The sequence below is a fragment of the Myotis yumanensis genome, unplaced genomic scaffold (genome assembly GCF_028538775.1).
Source record: "Myotis yumanensis isolate MYYU_CA2020_CCGP unplaced genomic scaffold, mMyoYum1.0.hap1 SCAF_4, whole genome shotgun sequence".
NCBI classification, from domain to species: domain Eukaryota; kingdom Metazoa; phylum Chordata; class Mammalia; order Chiroptera; family Vespertilionidae; genus Myotis; species Myotis yumanensis.
In genome coordinates, this window is record NW_027223755.1 from 31238803 (window position 1) to 31262383 (window position 23581).

Consider the following 23581-nt stretch of genomic DNA (forward strand, 5'->3'; position numbering starts at 1 on the left):
GCGATTCATTATTTGAAGTAAAATGTTAAGTACAAAGTTTTAACATTTATTAAAATTAAAGCATATTATGATCACCCTTTTTAGCTTAAAATATGATATAGGACAAGATTTCAGAAAGCACAACATATAGAAAGCAGCATATTAGACTCAGTTAAAACTATTATGTGCACGTTACAAAACTCTAACTCAAATTGGCTTCAACAATGAAGTAAGTTCATTGTCACCTAGACTAAAAAGGCCAAAGAGAGGGCCGCTTAATTCAGCTAGCTCAATCCAGAGACAAGGCTTAACCAGCAGCTCACACGATGTCATCATAGAGCAGGATGACCATATGTCCCTGTTTACCCAGGAGAGTCCAGTTTATTCATCCTGTCTGGTTTGGCATTCATCTTGCCTCATTTCATTCTCAAAGTTTTCCTAGTTTACAAGATAAATGATATGTTTACTTAATCAAGGTTTGCTCTCTCTGCTCAGTTTCTGTGTTGTAGGATTCACCCTCTAGTATCACATGATACATCCCCCCACCCCCACCCCACCCACCCACCCATTGCCTGTAGCTCCAGCTTCTTCCATGTGGGTAGCAAATTACCTATAGCAGCTGCAGACCTCACACCCTGACACCCCTTGATTTAGTGGGACAGAAAATCACTTCCAACAGCACCTAGACAAGTGCCGGGACTCACTGTTTCTCCCTGGTCTGATTTAGGTCACGTGGCCATTCCTGCGCATCCATTTAGGAGCATGGGTTTGCTGATGGACTTAGACAGTCATGTTCACACCTAGAGTAAGAATAAGATAATTCCACACAAATCATGCAACCAAGAATGAGGATGGATGAATTCTCCCAAGGAACAACAGTAGCTGTGGGCAGCAGAAGAGGTGAGTGGATACTGGAGAGGTAATTAATACCAAGCCAAAATGATTTTGTCCATTTCCCAGTCAGGTTCGTTGCAGAACCGTAAAAGCACTGGAGCAGGGATCAGCTGACCCAGTTTTCAGCTTTTCCACTAAGTAGCGTTGGGACGGTGGGCCAGCCTGCGCGTCTTAGACCTCAGTTTCCTGTTATTGTTAGGTAAAGTGCGAAGGTAGGACTAGAGTACTTCAAAGATTCTGTTTCGCTCTATGTGTTTAAGTTATGGCTACATTTTCTCATCAGTCTTCAGAGTTATGAGTTCCAGGTTTATTTCCTTACCTGATTTTTCTCACTGGAGTTCATAGACCTCACCTTGGCTTTAGTCTTAAAGCTAGAGGCCTTCCCACTCTGGTGGGGATCTGAAGTGTTCCATTGCTCCCATTAAGTCAGTCATATTCTTTAACTAGCTAACTATCCCCACAGTTTACAACTTGTGTCAGAGTCCAGGAAGATTTGCTTTTAGTTTTTTCCCAGTGAACCAAACAAGTCATAAAAACAGATTTATATCATGGTTTCCTTACAGCTGCATTTCATCCTAGGTTTCTTAAATCAAGAAATTGACTATCATAATGGCTGAATGAATAAAACACGGCAGCAATGAGTGACTGCCTTTAGCAAACGGAGAGGGAGGCTTATTATTTAAATGTTCCTGGTTACATTAAGTGGAGCAAAAGGCTTGGAATCGAAAGTAAGAGAAATAGGCAGCCACGTCAAAAATGCCACCAAGCTGTAAATAAAATATGAAACTGGCTTAGAAAGGGAGCATTACATCGAAGTCAAACACTGATATATAGTCCCTAATTGTGAGACGTTTGTAAAAGGTGACATGACACCTGTCAGTTACCCACAGCAGCCAGGAAGTAGATTACATGAATAATTCACGATCCAGTGCCCTTTGTTGCTAAGCCGTCTAAGCCCAGTCCATAAAATAACTGCTGATACGAGAGAAGGAAAAATATGTTTAAGTTGCAAGAGCCTTATGTTTCACATGGAAATGTTCTAAAGGCAGTTTCATTATGGAACTATGTTCCAGTGAGCACCAGTGGCTAAATAATTAACATGTGAGCCTTGATCAGGTGTAACAAAGGAGGGGGCTTGGGCTCTGGAAACTTTATATGCTCCCTAGGGGAGGCCCATAAGAGAATCTTCAGTATCAGAAACATATCATCACGGCCTTACAATTTTCTCACCCTCCCAAACAGCATGCAAACCTTTAAGAAGGCCAAGTCTGACTTTCGTTTTGGAATCATGGAATTATAGAATATTAAATTTGGGAGGTCACTTAGAGATAGCCTACTTCATTGGTTCTTAGAAGCAACAGAAACCTTTTTTTCAAAGTCTCATGTGAGAGTACACAATGGAAGACAGATAAAAGTGGAATTGTTTTAGTTGACTCTGGGATGGTGGTGAGGAGGAGGATAAAATGGTCAGGAACTACCTACTCAGCAGCCCCTTGCCCCACCCCAGCCCAAGCCCCTGCAGGGATCCAACTGTCCTGTTTCCCAGATAAGAAAACGGAGGCTCTTGAGAGACAAAGGGGCGCACTGAAGTCCCAGAGCCAGACAGTGGCAGAGCTGGGACTGAGAGCCAGACTGCTGCCTCCCGTGCAACACACAGACACATGTACAACTGTAAGTACAGCTTGTCTACACAGCCACGTGAGTAGCCAGGATTTGGAGAAATACCAGTTCTGCAGCTCCCAGGACCTCACAAGTGAGCATGAGGAATAAAAAAAACAACTGACTCTTTCATCTGTGGTCTGGGCCCAGGCAGCCTGATACCTAACAAGCCCCACCTCCCCCACTCCAGTGTTGGCCACAAGGCCAGAGTCAGAGGTCACGAGCCAGGTGGAAGGTGGGGCCTTGGAATGCCCAGGGGACTGGGCAGGCAGCCAGAGGTAACCAGAGCCAGCCATCCAATCCATCTGCTTCCCTGGGCTGCTGTACGAAAAAGTGTCATTGGAGAGAGAGCTTCAGAGGTGGCTGATTCCAGCAGAGAATCCAGCAACGCTGAGGAGGAAGATTTTCTCACCTCGACAAGGTGGTTCATTCCTTGTAGCTTCCTTCCTTCATAATGAAGATTCCAGCAGACAAAGGGGAACAAAAAAAGGTTGTGTTTCATAGAGTTAATGAAAGAAAGAGGACCTTCTTTTTTCATTTTAGGCTTATTTGCTGCCAAGGTTTGGCTTTGTTTTTGGTTTTTGTTTTGTTTTTTAATTTGCAAGGAGATTTCATTCCTGTGTAAACCTACTGTGTGCAAGTGTTTTGGCACAGGTTTTCTCTAATGTTTGCTATTGTCTCAGTTGATTTATAGAAAAGCTTTTCAGGAGGTTTCCAGTTCTAGGAAAATGGTACTGGGAAAGGGAACCAAGTTTCTGATGTGGGTCAAAAGTAAATATAATTTCAAGACTTTCTGAGTGTATTTCTTTGCAATCAGTAATCACTTTTATAATGAACACATAATAATTTGTTTACAAAATAATAATGTGCTGTTGGTTTCACTGGAAATGCTGAAGATGAAATGTTTTCATTCTGACCATTCCAACCAGCCTGAAACAGGGGAAAGTGGGCATCTTGATGTCACAGCTGGTTTGAGGCTGATTCTCTCAGTGCGTATGTCACTATGCCCCTTTGACTATGTGAGGGTGGGAGAATTTCTTTCAACAAACGGAGGTTATTATTAAATGAGTCAATGACTTTCTAAACTAATTAATGCTTGTTCCAATAATGCTTCAATGTCTCACAAGGACGGCCTGGGGAACTCTTCTCCAGTACGAGACTGGTGGGACTAGAGCAGCTGAGTGTGAGACCAGCACATGGATAGACCTCCCGTCAGCCTCAGTTTCCTTGTTTGTAATTCGAGTGCCTGTCTCACAGGATGGCTTCGAGCATTATGGCTACCACATCTGCCTGGCATAATCCTCGCCTAGTTGGATTGTAGTCTGGGTTCCCAGAAATCTGGGACTGAGACAAAGGCTTCCACGCACGTTTTTTATTGCACATGTGACTCGGGGGAGCTGGATTCGAGATGGAGGCGCCACACAGGGGAGAAGCAGGCATCGTCAAGGCGGCTACTGCTTAGCGTTGTCATTTTTAGCAGGTCAACAAACAAAACACCCAGCTAACGTTGAATTCAAATAAGCAACAAAGGTTTTTTTACTGTAAGCGCATACCATGTAATATTTGGGACATACTTAGAGTAAAAAATTCTTTGTTGTTTACCTGGAATTCAAAGTTAACTGAAAGTCCTGTGTTTTATCTGCAACTAGATGCTTGATCCTCTGGGACTGAGAAGTCGTATGAAATCTGTGTTGTCATTGAGCCATGCGTCCCCTTCCCCCACTGGTCAAAGTTAATGTTCCCCGTAGGTCAGGACTCTCGGAGCTCTTCTGTGTTACTCATGTAGGGCTGAGTGTGTTCCCATTTCGGTCCCTAGTGTCAGGTCAGAGCCGAAGGTGAGGTGCCAAGTTGGTCCTGTGTGAGGCTGATCTGAGGCAGCAGTGGCTAGACACGTGACAGCGGAAGGTGTGCAAGAGGTGTCCGTTACAGATGGTGAAGCATAGTGATGGAGAGCGCACATCTTGGAGCAAAAGGCCTGTGTTCGAATCTCAGTTCTGCCACTTAGTAAGGCAGGTAATATAAAGTTTCCATGTCTCAGTTTCTTCACTTTAAAATGGCGATAATAATGCATAGTAGGATTGTTATGAAGACTAAAAACAAATACAAAGTTCTCAGAATGGTCCTTGGGAGATCCTAAGTGTTTGCTGTTATCCTGAGAGTGGTAGATTTCAACCACTGTAACTTTGCAGCTGGGAAAAACTTGAATACCTTGCAACTAACTGTGTTGCCAAATTTTGATCCATGTCCAAAATATTTTTTTTCACAAGTGAGGCTAAATGTTATCACCACCTGGCTCATGTGGTTGTTCTTCAGCACTGAGAAGAATTATTATCTGCCTGGATTATGGTCTTTTAGAGAATCCAGAGGGAAAGGTTTTTCGTGCCCCATTGAACCCGTGGTCTTCCTGAGGAACCAGCTACATGCCCTGAGCCTCCCACCCCTCACTCTCCACCAGTTGTGTCCCCTCCATCCAGCACCACAGGACCCGCTCAGCTGGACGCCGTCTGCTAACCCCGAGGTAACTAGATGTAGCCATGGTTATAGCAGAAATAAATGGCACGTATTGACCAGAACAGAAAATTGTGTATCTCTCCATATGCTGAGATTAATAGTAAGTTTTTTCAAATTCTCTGAAACTTGCTTCTTTGTCCCAGTGTTCACTTCTCAATACCTCACATGACCTGCCAGAAATTCTAAAATGTGAATCTGGGCCTCAAACACAAAATTGCTGAAAAAATGCTGGCTTACAGAGTCACTCAAGTAGTGCTTCCTCCACAAAACCATCCCACGCTCTCCCTGCCCTTAGAAGCTGGCCCCTCGGTGCTGTGTCGGACTGCCGGCAGTCCTCAGCCTCAGCCCCGAAGGCAAAGCATCCTAATGGCTTGTTTGCAGGTCTGTTTTCCTGAGACTGTTGAACTCCATAGGGCAGAGCCACGTATATTCACCTCTGTATCTCTAACCCCCAGCCCACTTCTGGCATAGGGTGGGAGCAGGCCTGATTTATCCAAGTAGGCACAGTATGCACCAAGCCCAGGACCTACAATGTTTTTTAGGGGGGTCCATGAAAAATGTTAAACTTCCCTTAACATCAGAAGAAAAAAAGGAACTGTTAAAGTAGAAGTAAATTTAAAAATATTTCCTCATATCAGAAAAAAATAAAGAAACTTTTAGGGCCCTAAAATCTATTCAGTTGTCTTAATGTTTGTTTATTTTTTAATGGAGAAAGGGCCCCAAAAAGACAAAGTGCCAAGGGCCCACAAAAGTCATAATGTGGTCCTGGTATTGAAAGATGAAGTAAACAAGTGAGTAAATATGCAATGACTGTTTAAAAATGCTTTACAAATGACACAGTGCCATGAGCATGTAGCTTATTACTAAAAGCTGACAGTTTTATTGCTGCCGTAGAGTTCTCCTGACCTTTAGGACATTAGCCTCTAAGGAGTTTAAATTATTTTTCCAAATTGAAGGCTTTTTTTAGTCATATTCATATTCTTTCTTCCTATGAAAGAACAGCTTTAAGTGGCTTCCTATAAAGAATATTGTAGTGGCCTGACTGGCATGGCTCAGTGGTTGAGCGTCAACCTATGAACCGGGAGGTCACGGTTCCATTCCCGGTCAGGGCATGTGCCTAGGTTGCCGGCTCGATCCCCAGTGTGGGGCATGCAGGAGGCAGCCAATCTTTCATCATTGATGTTTTTATCTCTCTCTCCCTCTCCCTTCCTCTCTGAAATCAATAAAAATATTTTTTTAAAAGAATATTGTAGTGTGGACAAGGAGGGGGTAATACAGGCACAGAACAAAAAGGCTCCAGTAGGCAGAAGAGCTGTCCAGGTACTTCTCACTTACATACCCAGTATATATGCCACACGAAGTGAACACTGGATGAAAAGCCGAGTTCCTAAAGAAGGGGAACCAAAGTGACTGTTATTTTTAGAAAAAAGAAGTCCATGAGCCTAACGTTCATGTAATGAAAGCTCACTACCCCACAATCACGGCTCACCGCTGAGAAAAGTGAACTCGAGTACTTCTGGAGCGATCTAGTGCTATCTTCTAACCTTTGAGTTGGTTGATGACAAAAGAATCCTATCTGTCTCTCTCTTGGAAAATATAAACTCAGGGGACGCTGATGCCCAGAGTATCTTCCAAGGGATGCTGAGACCGTTCTGACCCGGAGATCACTCAGGAGACGCTACTCTGGGCTTCCACAGGTACTAAGGCGAATCCGGACACATCCATTTCTTGGAATCTTGAAGAGCCAAACTAACGTAAGAAAGAAACTTTACTTTCTGAAATTATTCTCAGTAGAATTCCTTTAAAATATGAGGCCTCGTGGTGCATTAAAATATGAGAGTACAAAACGACCATAGGTGGTAAACTTAAGGAAAGGGTTATTTTTTCCTTTTTATTCTAAGACATTTTTTCCATAATGCAGCTTTATTAGTCATACAAGAATAAAACAAACAAGAGTTACAATGTATGGAGCCCCAAACCATGCCCTCAGCTCTTCATACACATTTTCTTATTCAAGGAAAAAAATTAAATACAATGTGTTTTGCAAAAGTCATTTTGCAGAACTATTGAGAAGGACATTGTTTCACCTATAAAAGCAGCACAAAAGCAAAATCAACTATAATTAAAAAGCTACCATATTATTAGCTTCCTGTTTAGTTCCTGAGTTGTATGTCCCTAGGCTGGGCTTCCCCTGGCTTGGTTTTGACTTGATGCAGAGGTCAGAGAAGAGTTCTGATGAGAACAGGCTCTGGGGAGAATGGTCATGATCGGGTTCCCAGGAGATGGGCCGCCAAAGAGCAGAGAGCAAAAGGAACAAAGATGTCTAGCAAATGGACAACTACCACCTCCTGAGTGTCTCCAGCTGTTCTAGGCAGCCATTCCAGGCATCTTACCTCCATGCACAAATGTCTCATGATGGATAAGCTCCTGTGTGCCAGGCACCACTCCAGTGTCTGTGTTATTAACAAACCTTCCCAATACATCAGCAGGGCAGGTCCTATTATTATCACTGTCATGTTATAAGCAAGGACACTGAGGCAAAGAAAGCTCAGTGCCAAGATCACCCAACCAGTAAGGGAGGTAGGTCTGGAACCAAACGCGAAGCTACAGAGCCCAATGTAAAGCTCAAAACAATCCCAAGAAGTAGGGACGTTCATTAATCCCTATTTGACTTGCAGAGAACATGAGATTCAGAGAGGCCAGGCGACTTCCTGGCGTTTACCTAGTGAGTAATTAGCAGTGATGAGAAGTTTATCCAAGCAAACCGGGCCCCTGAGCCAACACACTGACATCTCTTCAACACATGCAGTGTCCATGTTCAGGACGGCGCTCCAGCCTGTTTGCTGAGAAGGGATATAATGGTGTGATAGAGAGGCTGCTGCGCAGGGAAAGGAGGCAGGGGGAGGGGCACAGAAGAGGCCCTGGGGAGTATGGCCGAAAGAAAAAGGGGGCCAGCTCTGGGCTTGACACAACAATAGTGGAAGTAGTGCAGCTTTCCAGGACACAAGAAGAGGAAACAAATCAGAAAATGGGTAAGGCGGAGAGATTTCTTAAGGATAAGTTTTTTGTTTGTTTGTTTGTTTTTAATATATTTTATTGATTTTTTACAGAGAGGAAGGGAGAGGGATAGAGAGTTAGAAACATCAATGAGAGAGAAACATCGATCAGCTGCCTCCTGCACACTCCCCACTGGGGATGTGCCCGCAACCAAGGTACATGCCCTTGACTGCAATCGAACCTGGGACCCTTGAGTCCATAGGCTGACGCTCTATCCACTGAGCCAAACCGGTTAGGGCTAGGCAGAGAGATTTCTTAGAAGCACAGGGGCACAGAGAAAGGGGGGACACCCAAGGTGTAAAGAAAAAGAAGAAGGTGAACAAAGTATAAAGAAGGCTGTAGAATAAATGTCCTGGAAAGTTCGGAACCATCAGCTCATGGAGGGCCAGCATTGGGTGGGTGGAGTGACAGCTCACTGCACACCAGCCTCCCGTGGCCTCCACATGCAACACCAGGCAGGCCCTTTCCCCATCGGGTGGCACACACCCGAGGATCGTAAGCAAGGCCCTCGGGGCTTCGTTCACAATAAAACATTGTATGGGCCTTCCACCGATGACTCAGTGTGCACTGTATGTCTGATTGAAAGGAAGATTGGCTTGACCTGCAAGTGCTAACGTGTTGGCTGAGTTGAAATGAGTGCACGATTACATAAGAAATAAAAATACCTGGGGAGCAAGCAGGTTACCACCAGGCATGGGGCATGCAGCATCCTGCGAGGAGAGGTGCCAGGCGGCTCCGTTGCCAGCTGTGAGAATAGCTGTGGTTGGACGGGTGTTTTGTGTAGCTTTTACCCCAGTGTTTGGCACGGAGTCCCGAACACTGGATGGGGCCCCTGAACCCTGCCTGACACCGAATTGCTTTCTCTAATGTCATTCCCGTTTTACTTTGAGAAGGAATGGGTAACAACCAAGGGGAAAGGACAGAGTAATTAAAATTTGTTTTATGTGAAAACTTTATGTGCTGAGCCTTGCAAGAAATAGAGTGTAATGTTTAAAAGAAGACCCTTTGGCCCTGGCCGGTGTGGCTCAGTTGGTTGGAGTGTGGTCTGGTACGGCAAAAGGTCGGGAGTTCGATTCCTGGTCAGGGTACATATCCAGATTGTGGGTTCAATTGGGAGATAATGGATAGATGTTTCTCTCTCACCTCTCTCTCTCTCTCTCTCTCACACACACACACACACACACACACACACACATTGATGTTTCTCTCTCTCTCTGTCTCCCTCCCACTTCCTCTCTCTCTCTAAAATCAATAAAAACATATCCTTGAGTAAGGATTAAAAAAAAAGAAAAAGAAAAAAAAAAGAAGGAACTCTGGGACTAGACATAGATAGGTTCAAGCCTTGGCTCCGTTTCTGTAACAAGTTACTCAGTCTCCCTAAGCCTTAATGTTTTTCATCTGTACAATGGGCATAATACAGGATCAACCTCAGAGAGTCCATGTGGGAACGGTATGAGACAATGCAGGCAAACGGCTTAGTTTAGAACCTGGCACATAAGTGCCTAGCAAATGTTAGCTAGTATTGTCATCTGTAAAATGGGACCGATAACCTCTCCAGTTCCCTCGAGGAATGCTAAGGTGGAAACAAAAGGTTAGCAAGATGAGAGCTCTGTGAAAATCACTTGTCAGGTTTACATTATGCAGTGTGGTGTAGTAAAACCAATATTGAACATGGAGTTGGAAGACTTGGATTCCGGTCTGTGGACCTTCATCTGTTTATCCTCTAAGGCAGTGGTTCTCAACCTTCTGGCCCTTTAAATACAGTTCCTCATGTTGTGACCCCACCATAGAATTATTTTCGTTGCTACTTCATAACTGTAATGTTGCTACTGTTATGAATCGTAATGTAAATATCTGATATGCAGGATGGTCTTAGGCGACCCCTGTGAAAAGGTCGTTCGACCGCCAAAGGGGTCGAAGCCCACAGGTTGAGAACCGCTGCTCTAAGGGGTGGGTTGATTAAGTCCCCTTTGACCTTCCCTTTCGCTCTGACATTCTGGGACTCCAGGGCCTCTTCCTTCTCCTGCTCATCTGTGGCAGGAAGGCGGAGACCCTCCCTCGGGTGGGTTTGTGGCTGTAATACCCATTTCCCGGTGGCCTGCCAGGGCCCTATTTGACCAACTCAAAAAAGGAAAGAAAAAAAAAAGTACTCACACATATCGGGGAAGACGTGCCAGATACTTTTAGTAAAAAAAAGGCGAACGGAAGAACTGTGTGTAATTCTATTGCATAAACAGTCTAGAATAATTTTTAAAATATAGATTTTTGTATTGCAGGGATTATCTCTTGGGCAAGTTAAGCAAACTTTCACTTTAGGGTTTACACATTTCTGAACCGTATACCGTGAGCATGTTTTACTTGATAATGAAAGCAATTATAGTAAAGATGTAAATGAAATTCCAAATATGTTTGTTGTAGAGAGTTTTGGGAGAAAATAAGAAAATCGCTTATTACTTAGGCCAACCTAGAAATATTGCTTTAACATTTTCATTTATATTCTTTCAGTCTTTTTTCTATCTGTGTACTAGTATATCACAGAGAAATACATGTATTTATTTACAAAACATAACCACGTTGTCCATGCTGTCTTATAATTAGCCTCACTTAACAATATATTGTTTGTGTTTCCCTGTCATTAAAGTCTCTCCTACAATCTACAGCATGATTTCAATGACTGCTTACTTTTCCATATTGTATGTGGCCAACCTTCTCTTGCTGCACATTTTGGCTCTTCTTGGTTTTCCCATTGACAGGCTTCTGGAGAATAATGAAACGCTGAAATGTTTGGCTTGCTTTCTCTCTTTGGGTAGAGCCGGCTGCTCTGTCTTTTCTTCCTCCTCTTTGTATCCTTTAGCTTTTGGGTGGAGGCCCAGCGAGCTCCACAAGGGGTGGTGTGTGTTTAAGAAACTCAGCTAAAGAAACAAACTGATCTCAAAGAGCTCTAAACCTAGAGTGTCGGGAAAATGCTGAGCATTGTAATTGGCCTAATGCTGCTCCCGTGAGAGATGCCATCTCCCTCGGCCTCCAGAGTTCTGGCAGGGAGCTTCACTCTTCTCATCCAGCCGATGACAGATAAATATTCCTCACTTCAACAGTTTTGTGCGGCCCCCAAAATGTTTCCCTCGGCCTGTCAAACACTCATTGGCAATGCCTACCAGCTCATCTTTGAAGATGGAAAAAACATGCTTGGTGACATCAGCAAACCGAGACTGTGGGCTATGGGTTTCATCAAAAAGATAGCCTCTTGGACCACACTGGCCCCTGCTCCCTGAGCCAGGCTGTTGGTCCAGTGATGGTGACTCAGGAGGGAATGCCAATGACGAGCGACAGGCATGCCAGGGAATTACTCAGCACATGCCAACAAGTAACCTCATACGGTAATCAAACGCCGGCCAATCTGCGAACACTTTGCGTAACAGCATATTTGGATTTGGGGCTTAGCTCTTAGAGCTTGAGTTTCACGTTTGCCTGAGCCTAGTCCCAGCTTCCCAGGGCCCCTCCGGTGTGCCCTGTCTCTGCTTCCAAGTGCAGAGAGCAGTTCTTCCAAGAGCCAGAACTTGGCTCTCCCTTCGAGGTAATGCCAAACTCTGCCAGAGATCAGCTGTCTCATCTGTCTGCACTCCTCGTTCGGGCCAGCACTGCTTCTCCGTACGCCCTGTTTCTTACCAGTAGGCCAGCAATGTGGGTGATGAATGCCTCCTTTGCTGTTGGGATACTTAATAGTCAGTCTTGGTATTGTGATTTCTGATGCACCCTACCAACAAGAGGGAGGTTTGTTGACTGACAACTGCTGATATAATAAAATTCTATCCAGTCCTGGCTGTAATAACTGCCAAAGTATTCCTGTACCAACAGGCATTTGGACTGTCCAGAAGCCTCAGAAAGGGCAGAGAAGCTTACAGATTTCAAAGCGCCTCACTTATGGATCTGGTCCTTCTGCAGATATCCTGAAAACTGAGAGTTTGATGGATTTCATTTAGGATCCACATGATATGATATCCTCTCTGCTTTCCCACACAAATGTGCTTTACAATGGCAGCCACTCTCTGGGGTCCCTTGAAGCTGAAGGCCAGGGCCAAATGAGCCAACTGGCCCACACACCTCATCGGCACTGCCTCCACGTGTGTCAGCGTTTCCTCAAGGCCTAAGTATTTGTACTCAAGGTGATATCGAACATGAAGTGTTTAAATAGCAATACCTTGGGTGAGAGACAAAGGCTAATCAATGATTGTGTCCATAATTCTTCCAATGAAGGAACCATTTATATTCAAACTCCAAGTGAGAAGAAATTGTTCCCATGAGGTAGGGCTTTTAAAATGCCCCTGCTCTTGCCACAGTGCCCTGAGAGCTGGATGGCACCTGGAGAATGTGGTTGCAGACAGAGGCCCAGGTTAGAGAGACCAAGAGCTGCAGTCACTCAGCAATAGCTGTATTAGAGACCAAAGCCTTCCCCAGGAAGAAGTTGATAAGGACTCAGTATTTAAACACAGTACTTTGCAAAGAGAAATGAATCAGTAATCAAAGATCCTGAAGAAAGAAGCTGACATTCCAACACAGATCTAATAATAAAACCTCATGGGATGTTCACCAGCTCTCCAGAGTAGGTGTGAACAGCAAGATTTCCCTTGCTCCATCAGTTAAGGGTCACCGCCAGTTCATTTGTTTGTTTTTTCCTTTTATTTATTTATTTTTCTAATTTATGTTGTTTTTATTTTTTAGTTACAGTCAACAAACAATATTATATTAGTTTTAGATGTACAACATAGTGATTAGACATTTATATAACTTATGAAGTGATCGCCCCAGTAAGTCTAGTACCCATCTGATGAAGAGATTCATGCAATAGGCCTTTCCTTCTCATGGCTGCGGGCACCAGTTTTCCTCTGGCACCCGGGACCCAGGCCTTCGCTCTGGCCAGAGCCGTCTTCTGTCCTCCATCTTCGCAGCCCCGGCTAGAGCTGCCTTCCGTCTTCCATCTTCGCAGCTCCGGCTCGCCTTCAGTCTTCGCTCTGCCACTTGGAGCCTACGTATGCAAATTAACCACAACCTTTGTCGGTGGTTAATTTGCATATCACGCTGATTAGACAATGGGAGGCGTAGCGAAGGTATGGTCAATTACCCTGTTTGTCTATTATTAGATAAGATTGACTATATTCCCTATGCTGTACTTTACATCCCCATGACTATCTTCATAACTGGCATTCTGCACATCTCAATAAGGAGAAACTGAAGGTTGATATCTGAACCCATTATAAAATGTGCTTATTACCAAGTGTGGGTTCTGTCATTCTCAAAAACAAACAAGAAATCTTTTCCTTCCAGAAAGAATGAAAACCCCACTAACTTTTGTTAACTATAGGTATGTTTGGGGGGTAGAATCCTCACTGTGTCTCTGATTTTAACTGTGGATGATAAAAAGCAGAAGATGCCCAACTGAAGCAGCTATTAATACTTTTTGTAGCACTAGATATATGTATACCTGTGAGCCAAGGGCAATATGAAAGTAAAATCTCTTTCAAAGTAGAAAATAGACTGCTTGTCTTTTACAAAGCAAGAATCAAGCACAGTAATTATTATTATTATTTTTAAATATATTTTTATTGATTTCAGAGAGGAAGGGAGAGGAAAAGAGAGATAGAAACATCAATGATGAGAATCATTGATCGGCTGCCTCCTGCACGCCCCCTACGGGGGATTGAGCCCGCGACCCAGGCATGTGACCTTGACCGGAATCGAACCTGGGACCTTTCAGTCTGTAGGCCAATGCTCTACCCATTGAGCAAAACTGGCTAGGGCTAGCACAGTAATTATTAATGCTTTATTGATAGTTATTAGTCCCCCCAAATCTCAACAAGTTGAACCTATACTACCTATGTTTTAGAAGAACATAAAATGTGGCCTCCAGTGACAATAATGAAAGGAAAGAATAAATTTGGGAAATTCTCTGAATAGTTCATCATAGAAATTAATCAACCCCAAGCCTTCAAATGTTAAAGACAATTTTTGAAGGTTTAAGAGATGTTCTTCAAAGAGCTATTTCTTTCATATGAACTATGTGAAGATCATTTTAAAGTTTTAAAGTCACACAATATGTAGAACACAAGAAAGGTGGTAGCATTTAGAGAAAAGGCCTAGATGTTTGGCCTCTGCTACTGATTTCTGATGTTGACGAGTCAGGAGCCATTCCCAGGAAGGCTCGCAGCAGAACCTCAGAGCAAGAGTGGCACCTGAAGTACAGGTTTCCCCTGCAGGGTTGTTCCTGGAGTTCCTCTGCTGAGGTAGGTGGGGACGTGGGTGTCATGTTGACCTATGAGCAGCACTGTGGTGGTTTCCTCAAAGCAATTCAATTTCCATTCCCATACCCTACATTTAATAAAACTCTACAAACCATGAGAACCTATCAGGAACAAAGTGTGGTGCCATCCTGCCTCCCACTCTACTAATTATCTGCTTTTTTCTTTCACTTGGTCTCCTTCTAATTATTGAGCCATCACCTCCAATTCCAGAAGCCAATGCCTATTTTATTTTTCCAATCTAAAGATGAATAAGGAGTTTATTTTCTCTCGTCCAATGTCCAAGATGAACTTTCTCAACTCATCCTCCTCAAGGAAAAGAAGTTGTTGGCTGAGTCCCATTTGTAAGTTTATATACATCCTACCAATAGCATATACATACGCAGGTGCAGTGTCCTCTCTCTCAGGAACGCTGTGCTCCATGGATGTGCATCAAGTGATGTAAAGGTCGCTATGGTTATCATTTCTGTTTCGTTGATAGTGTGGAGGGAGAAAAGCACCCCAAATGGGCATATTGCAATTTAGAAGAATCTCTGGATACTTTTAAAGCATTGGACCACAATGCACATTTTTTAAAGTGTCATCAATGACAGCATATTGGTTGTCATTTCTTGGAAACAGTCATGTAGGCCTAGAACATTGTTTCTGCTTCTTAGATGCCTATTTGTTTCCCACCTTTAGGATGCACTCTGATTATCTAAGGTTAAGTCATTTGACAGGGGTGACAGGAAGATGAAAATCATGGGGTGAATGTGGGAAAGGGATGAAGAAAACAAGCTTAATTGTTTAAAATTATCAATAATTCTTACTCTTTTCCTGGATCTGCCACCCTCTGCTGTGCAACTTTTGGACCCTCTGGGCCTCAGCTTCCCCAACTCTAAAATTGGGATAATAATAGGGCCTAACTGCAAGTTGTGAGGTACAATGGGTTACCATTTGTTAAGCGTTTGGGGTACTGTCTGGCACTTAAGTGCTCTCTAAGTGTCCCCATCCGTATTAATATTCTAGCCTGCATGTGAGCAGTCTGGGCTGGGCCTTTGGAAGGAGAATAATCAACACCACCATCGCACATTCTTGGAAAGAGTGTGTTGTGAATCAGCCAATTGACACACAAGCTTCCCCTCCCACATTTCCCATGATAGCTCCTCCTCCCTTCCCCAGGCTCAGTATCTTTCCTTCATCAACTCTAAACCACAGATAACTTACTGCTTCCAGGGGAATTTGTATTTTCACAAGGCTCACATACGTGAAAAGGTGTGACTTGGTGGAACTGCAGAAGGTGAGGGTGAAAGGATGCTTCTAAAACCCTCAAACACACCCCAGATGTGGTTACTTCATCCATCTACCTGTGAAGCTGACTCTGGCAGGGGAGGCGCTTGCACTTCACTAATTGCAGTACTGCCCTCCAAATCTTGCAATCTAAAAGAGAGAACGTTGATCCAGAGTGATAATAAACAGGTTAAGTAATTCAAGCCCGGTGATGTGGACTAACTCCCTGAATCAGGTATTGGCATGGAGGTGCAGGGCACACGCAGGTGGAACAAGACCTGGTGTTTGGCTTCAATAACTTCCCAGTTTATTGGAAGGGACAAAACACAGCAGATGGTGATAAGGGAATGTTTGTGAGTGAAAGGGAAAGAGAGGTGTGTTGACAGAAGACAGACTGAGCAGGTTAGAGAACAGAAACTTGAAAGCATTGGAGGTCTTCGGAAAGGGAGGCTCGGGTATGAACTGGAAAGTGACGTAGCCCAGCCCTTTCCGGCTGGATGATTAGCTGAGTGCCGAGCACAGGAATCTTCACTAGAGAGAAATGGGAGCCTGAGTGTCAAGGACTTATTCTCATCCACTTGACATCATCTTCAGATTTTCATTTAACTTTTCCCTTCCACATCAGACACCCCTAATTCTTGGGTGGTCTGCCACTCCACTTCCTGCCAAGTCCCACTACTTTACTCTAGGTGGAGGGCTGAGGGTATGGATCTTATTTCAAAAGGAGAGGGGAAATTGAAACCAGAAAGGCTTTTGATGAACTTTAAGAGATTCTTTTTTTTCTCCAGCACAGGTTCCCCAAGGCTGGTATCTCTAGTTGAAAGCTTGTTTTTTTATTTTTGGTGAGAGTCAACCATTCAAAATGGAAGTCCTTTTATAATTGGATCTGGTTATGCAAACATAGCCCATTGATGTCATCAAATAGGGTCCAGATGCAAACAACGCACTGGAGTATAACTCGGAATAACTCCCAGGAGCTCAGGCAAACCATCTCTCTCCCTACCACCCTTTTACCTCATAAGAATTCCTTCCATTTGGAAATGAGCAACAGGAAAAGAAACAAAAAAGGACTATTAAGATGTCTCAAATGGTCTTAAAATGACAGCAGTAACTAGTGAGAGTTGCTGGGATCACACAAAATTGCCATGTAAACAACTGAAGTAATTTCAGAGTTATGTGCGATTAGGCATGCATCCCTAAGAAAGGTTAGGCACCTCCATTTCATGAAAGATAAATCAATTACAACGGGAAGGCAGGTTCCAAACGGAGGTCACCCCGTGACTCACAGCCAGGTGCCCACAAGACGACTGGGTTCGCTACAATTTGTTTAACAGGGCGTCACATTCCCTGGGGCCCTGGGTGTTTTAACTGTTCTGGATAGACAGTAACCAGTTGTTGGGTGAGGCCTAATACGGGGAACCCTAGAATGGTAATGGTGCTGCCATTTTCTGCACAAAAGAAAGTTTCAGTTGTGTAAAAGGAGGTAGGTAACGCACAGCAAGTCCTAGACCTCAGAGCTGACTGCCACTGCTGCCTGATTTTCCCAGAATGCCATTGTCTTGTGAGTACCTGTTTGGTCAAGAGGCCAAAGTCTTGACTAGTGTCGTGGGTCAGATTTCCTACTTTCAGAATAATTCTTAATTTTTAAAGGTCTTTTTTTGTGTGGGGGGAGGGGAGGGGGAGAAGGAGGGGACAGGCTCCAGGACTACTATGACTCTGTGAACCTTCATAGGTAGCTGAGCAAATGATGAAAAGTTGCGGGGGGGGGGGGGGGGGGGCGGCGTGGGGAGAGAGAGAGAACACAAAACAGTACTTTAAGTTAGGAAAACCAAAGTCTAGAAAAGTGGTAAAGTGGTTGGTGCAATCTTCCTGAGTTAGCTCTGGGGCAGAATTACACACTAACCAAGAAATCCCCAGAAGGTGCTCAGTGAATGTTGGTAGAATGAATGTTGACTAAAACCCTGAAGCTTCTCCTGTGAGATTCTTCTTCACATCAGGTGTTATCAACAGGAAGTTCTTTCTATGGTCAACCCCCAAATCCCGTCTCCAGCAGCTTCAGCCCATTCTCTCCCTTCCTGCTCTGAGGAGACCAGGAGAGATGCTGACAGTTCTGTTCTTCCATCGCTATTAAATTTGTACATCTTAAACTTGCCCTCAACCTTCCATTTTTGTGGGCTGAATGCCAATTTTGTAAGCTTTTCCTTCAAAATTGTAATTTCACAAACACTTTCATGTACCAAACATACGAATCACAAATGTTGAGAAATAACTTACACATTACCATATAGACATAGCCACACCGAGATAAATAATGTGCTTTGTTCATAAAGATGCTGCTCCCGTTGAAATCCCTGCATCCCGGGCAGTTGGTGGCAGCACTGTAGGTTTCTATCTTCTCTCTTGAGCCTGGAAGGAGGTGATAGCTGATGAGCTAGACTAATGAGCTGCAGGTTTGCACTGATTAAATGCCCATTTGGGGGTGGGGGGGGTGGGAAGGGATGGCTGACAGGAGCAGGAGAAAGCTGCGAGGAAGCTTGTAGCAATTTCCCGAATCTACAGCTACCAGTGAGCTTTGTGTGCTTAGAGCTATTATTAGCAAAACAATGGCTGGAAAATGTACCAGGGAGAAAATTAAGAAATGACAGGCTTGTTTTTTAAAAGTAAGAGAAAAGCTTGTTTGTTAAGTTTCTCCAAGCAGAAAGTTTCACTTTAGCGAGGAGATGCATCATCCACCCATGGTGCCTGGGTCAGGAGAGTGAATAGGTAGTGTGAGCTCTGGTTTTTTTCAAGCAGCCTCTGATCTCGGGGGCTACTGCTCAGGTGGGAACATGGGCTCGGGGCTCTCCAAGGGAGGGTAAGCATAGTACGTACCTCAAAACCCCAAAGCTACCTGTGAACCAGGGTGTAGATGCTGATGGGGTGGAGGGGATGCACAGGCATGTGGTGGTGAATGGAGAGAGCTGTCATTTTTAAAGAGTAACAGAACAATCTCTGGCTAGGGCTCTGCTGTCCAACACAGTGGCCACTAACCACATGTGGCTACTGAGCCCTGGCAATGTGGCTGGTCCGATTGAGATGCGCTGTATGTGTAAAATACCCACCAAAGGCCACAGAGTTAGTATTTAAAAAAAAGAATGCAAAAGCATTATTAATCATTGTTAAGATCGACTACATGTTGAAATGATAGTATTTTGGATGGATTGGGCTAAACAAAATAAATGCTACAACATAGGTGAACCTTGAAAACACTATGCTGAGTGAAAGAAGCCAGACACAAAAGGCCACACATTGCATGATTCCACTTATATGAAATAGCCAAGAGGCAAAGCCGTAGAGACAGAAGGTGGATGAGTAGTTGCTTAGGGATAGGGGGTTTGGGAGGGAAACGGGAAGTGAGTGCTAATGGGTATGGAGTTTCTTTATGGGCTGAGGAAAATGTTCTAAAATTGATTGTGGTACCGGTTGCACAACTCTGTGAGTATACTCAATTGTACATTTTATTTATTTATTTTTAAATATATTTTTATTGATTTCAGAGAGGTAGGGTGAGGAGAGAGAGATAGAAACATCAATGATGAAAGAGAATCATTGATCAGCTGCCTTGTGCAGACCCCCTCTGGGGATCGAGTCTGCAATTCAGGCATGTGCCCTGACCTGGAATAGAACCATGACCTCCTGGTTCATAGGTCAATGCTCAACTACTGAGCCATGCCAGCTGGGCTCAACTGTATACTTTAAATGGGTGAATTAGAAGATATGTGAATTATAGTTTAATAAAGCTATTTAAAATAAATACATCTGGATACAAAATAATTTAATCTGTTTATTTTAAACTTTTAGAAATGTGGCTATTAGAAATTTTTAAATTACATAAGTGGCTCCCACTATATGCTGTTGGTGTCCTGGGCTAAGGAGACTGAGAATGAGGGTAAAACTCCAGGGCTGGGGCAGGCATCTGCCCCAAGTACCAGCTCATGGGACTGATGACAGACATAATGATGGCTTCTAGATACACTGGGGGCTCTGTGTTTGGTCATCTCTCCAGAAGACTCTTATCAGCTCAGCCATGGGCAAAGCAGACCTGCCTTTCACAGTGGCTGTTCCAGCTGCCTCCAGTCCTGACCTGCTACCTCTGGGGCTAAGAGGATCCACATCTTGACCCACTTGTAACACTTTTGTATACCCGAAGTCCATCCTTGGTAAGCTCCAGCAGGCAGACCAGGGAGCTCTGAGCCTAGGGAATGGAAACTTCTGGCCAAGGGAGCTTGTCTGGTCTGTTTATGAAATACCATAAACAAAGCCTCGTGTTAATTAGAGGCTTTGTGGGATGCAGCCCAAAGGGATGCCTTGGGTACCTTCTTGACATTTTCTCCCCAACCCAGGTTTCTTTCCAGTTCAGATCCCTTCCCAAGCCCAAAAGCGCAACAGTTTTTCAAAGGGCTCAGCTCAGTGGAAGTTGGATAAGACAGCTAGCTATACACGGGCCTCCCAAAAGACAGGATTCCATGACTTGTCTCTGGGGACAGAAAGATGATTGGACTGAGGGTGAACTGAGGTGAATTAACCAGGTGAACTGTAACCCCAAAGACCTGGAGGAGAGGAGAGAAAAGCAAATACACTGTGCTTGGCAGTGGTTAAGTTTTAGACATGCAGACTGAGTACTTGACACCATTCTGTGTCTTGTCCGAGTTATGTCCTGATATTTGCTCGCACTGCAGTAAACATTAGTTTTTCTCATGACTGTGTATTAGGTCTCAATGGACAGGGTGGGTGGCAAGCAAAGAAATGGAGTAGGCAAAGTTCATGAAGCTAGTGGTATTGTCTGGGCAAAGTAAGCACTCCTGCTTTCTTGCCCTGAGGAAGCAACAACAGAAAGTTAACTGTGTTCAATGTAGGCATAGGAGACACAGATGAGTACATCTTCTGTATGACTAGTAGCTCCTGACAAGTAAAGCTTATATAAATTATTCATGCCCATATCTCCACATTAGGGCCTAGCACATGGTATATACTCAAGGAATATTTGTAGCATGGATGGGTGGATGGATGGATGGATTGAAGAATATGACCCAGTAGATAATTAACATTCATGTTACATAATGATTTGGTATTTTGGGTGGTAGATGATGAGGAGGAAGGATGTGAAAGAATTCATTTATGAGATAGGGAAATAAATTCTGAAAGTGTTAAAATAAAACAAATATGACAGCATTTTTAATTTTGTCATTTATCTAGCTTTTTCCAAACAGTGCTTAGATATATTGAATAAGACTGAGGGTGGGAAGGGGGGAAAATGCCTAGAGTTACAGCTCATGGGCCTCTCTCTCTGGATCTTGTAAAATGCAAACCACTTAGGAGTGGGTGAATGACTTAATGATGATGTTGTCAGGGCCCTCGGAATAAATATTTCCTTTTCCAGACCCACTGCTGGTACTACACAGTGCAGCTGGCATATCATTAAGAGGTTGAGATCTCCTCATTCTTATCTTCTGAGTCAGGCAGCACAAGATGGTGAAAACTTTCTCAAAAAGCATTTGGATCATTCATCCCTTTTCCCTGTAAGGCGAGGCAATCCTTTTTGACCAAGCATCTTGTCCTACAGGTAAGTTGGCTTTGTGTGTTTGGCAGTTAGCAATCTATATTTTAAAACAAGGTATTTAAAAGTCAGAGTACAGCCCTGACCGGTTTGGCTCAGTGGATAGAGCATCGACCTGCGGACTCAAGGGTCCCAGGTTCGATTCCGGTCAAGGGCATGTGCCTTGGTTGCGGGCACATACCCAGTGGGGAGTGTGCAGGAGGCAGCTGATCGATGTTTCTCTCTCATCGATGTTTCTGGCTCTCTATCCCTGTCCCTTCCTCTCTGTAAAAAATCAGTAAAATATATTTAAAAAAATAAAAAATAAAAAAATAAAAAAAATAAAAGTCAGAGTACAGAAAGAGTTCCTATCTCCTGATAGTTCTAAGATAGAGCTCAAGAGGCCCATCCGGAATATTAGAGGGCAGAGAACTTTAAAGAAAGCAAAACCATGTGTTATTTTCAGATTGAACTTAGAGCTCTCAGAAGTCTGTGAAACTGTCTTATGTGGGCCCATGACACGCCAGTAATCAAGGTGGATGGGACCCTGGCAGGGGAGCTAATAAAGCCGGGTTCTTTTAAGAAAATTTTCTGTGATATCATGACGGGGAGGTGCAGGTGCAGCTGGACGGGAAGCCTTGGTGCCAAAGCTCACTGTGATGGGTCCAAATGCCTGGCACCCATGTTCCCTGACTCAAGTCACTTCTGCTCATGAACCTATGCTCTGACTCACAAGCAGCCAGCAGCAGCTGAGAGGAAATGATGTGGCAACTGTGTCCGAAGACGATGGTTAAACGTTGGAAACAGAAAAGAAAATTCATTAAAAAAAAATATGCCATTGTATTTTACAAAAGGCCGTGGAAGATTTCAAAAGCATGCTTAGCATTCCGAGTATTCTCCCTTCTGTGTCTTTGGAGACTGGCTCTGAAAGTGATTTTTTTGTTTACTTAACATTTAATCAAAAGAGATTTGGACCCCGCCAGCTTTTGAACAACAGCTTCTGTAGCGCTGCCTCCGTGCATTTAGTTCGGGGAGAGAAACTTCACCCATATGGAGAATTTGATGTCTGTAATATGTACTAAAAGATCAGCTGCTCTAACTTTACAGCGCTAATAAAAGGGAAGAATTTTCCTGTGCTCAGGTCTTTTATGAATTATAAATAACCATTCACTTTGGAAGATTGCACATCATAAAATTTTTTTTCACAAATATGCACAAATCCACTTTAAGATCCAAGGAAAAAAGATGTTCAGAAGTCTCAGATGTACTCAGTTTTGATTTTGTGGGGGAAACATGTTCTTTTACCATATGGATGCTTTCAAGGGGGCAATCAGCTGGGGCTTTATAATGACACCCCAGTGGCTAAATAAGGGATTTCTTTCCTTCTAACATTATTTCTCTGTTATTAAAGGTGGAAAAACCTTCCACAAATAGCATACTATTAGAGTGCTTTAGGGGGTATCCTGGGAATCAAGGTTATGTGTCTGCTCCAGAAATACTGTCTGTAATTATCATTCCTCAGTGGTTCTGAGGATGATGCAGTGTCGGTGTTTTCATTAATTTCTTGATTCTACAAGTCTGGAGTGCCGGCCTGCTCTTGATATTCAATATTTTACAGTAGGAGGTTTTTGTGTTTTAAGGGTCACAGGTCTCTCCCCCTCCCTTCCTCTCATAATAACCATTTCCTGCCTTCTTTTGTTTGCTAAAATAAAAAGGTATGAAAGACTAGACATGAAAAGAAAAAAGTCAGATATGAGATTCTCCCAAATCCAAGCCTTCATCTTTCCCATTTATAATCTAATATGAATATTAAAAGAGAGAATATTCAGATCTAACAACTGAAAAGGGTTCACAGGTCAGGCTATCACATTGCTTTTTCCCCTAATACTTTATTTTGAGTGTTTCCAACTATATACAAAGTTAAAATAATTTCACAGTGAGCAAACATCTTGTAGATTCTGCCTTTAACATTGTACTATTCTTGCTGTGATATAGATATCACATATCTATACATCCCACCTTCATTAATCCATCCTTTTGTCATGCCTTTAAAAGTAAATTGTAGGCATCAACCAATTTCCACCTAAAATCTTCAGTTCAACATTTTCTTTTTATGTAAAATTTATATACAATGAAATATAAAATCTTCAGTGTGTATTTCCTGAGTTTACCTGTATACCTGAATGCCTATAAAGAAATAGACTATTACCATCACCCCAGAAAGTTCCCCCATGCCACTTTCCTGTCAATTATTGCCCCTCCTCCTTTTTCCAGAGGCAACCACTGTGGGTTTTTTTTTTTTTTTACAGATTTGTTTTGCCTATTCTAAATTTCATATAAATGG

At 43.4% G+C, this 23581-nt stretch overlaps 1 protein-coding gene across 1 annotated transcript in view; it reads left to right on the top strand.

Moving 5' to 3' along the window:
* The first annotated feature begins 815 nt into the window (after nucleotides 1-815).
* ZSWIM6 (zinc finger SWIM-type containing 6) overlaps nucleotides 816-23581 on the top strand; it is a 241038-nt gene continuing 218272 nt past the window's right edge. Inside the window, exon 1 of the mRNA XM_070412035.1 lies at nucleotides 816-879. Within this exon, the coding sequence (XP_070268136.1) occupies nucleotides 825-879 (55 nt within the window). The 5' untranslated portion in view covers nucleotides 816-824. The remainder of the gene's footprint in view (nucleotides 880-23581) is intronic.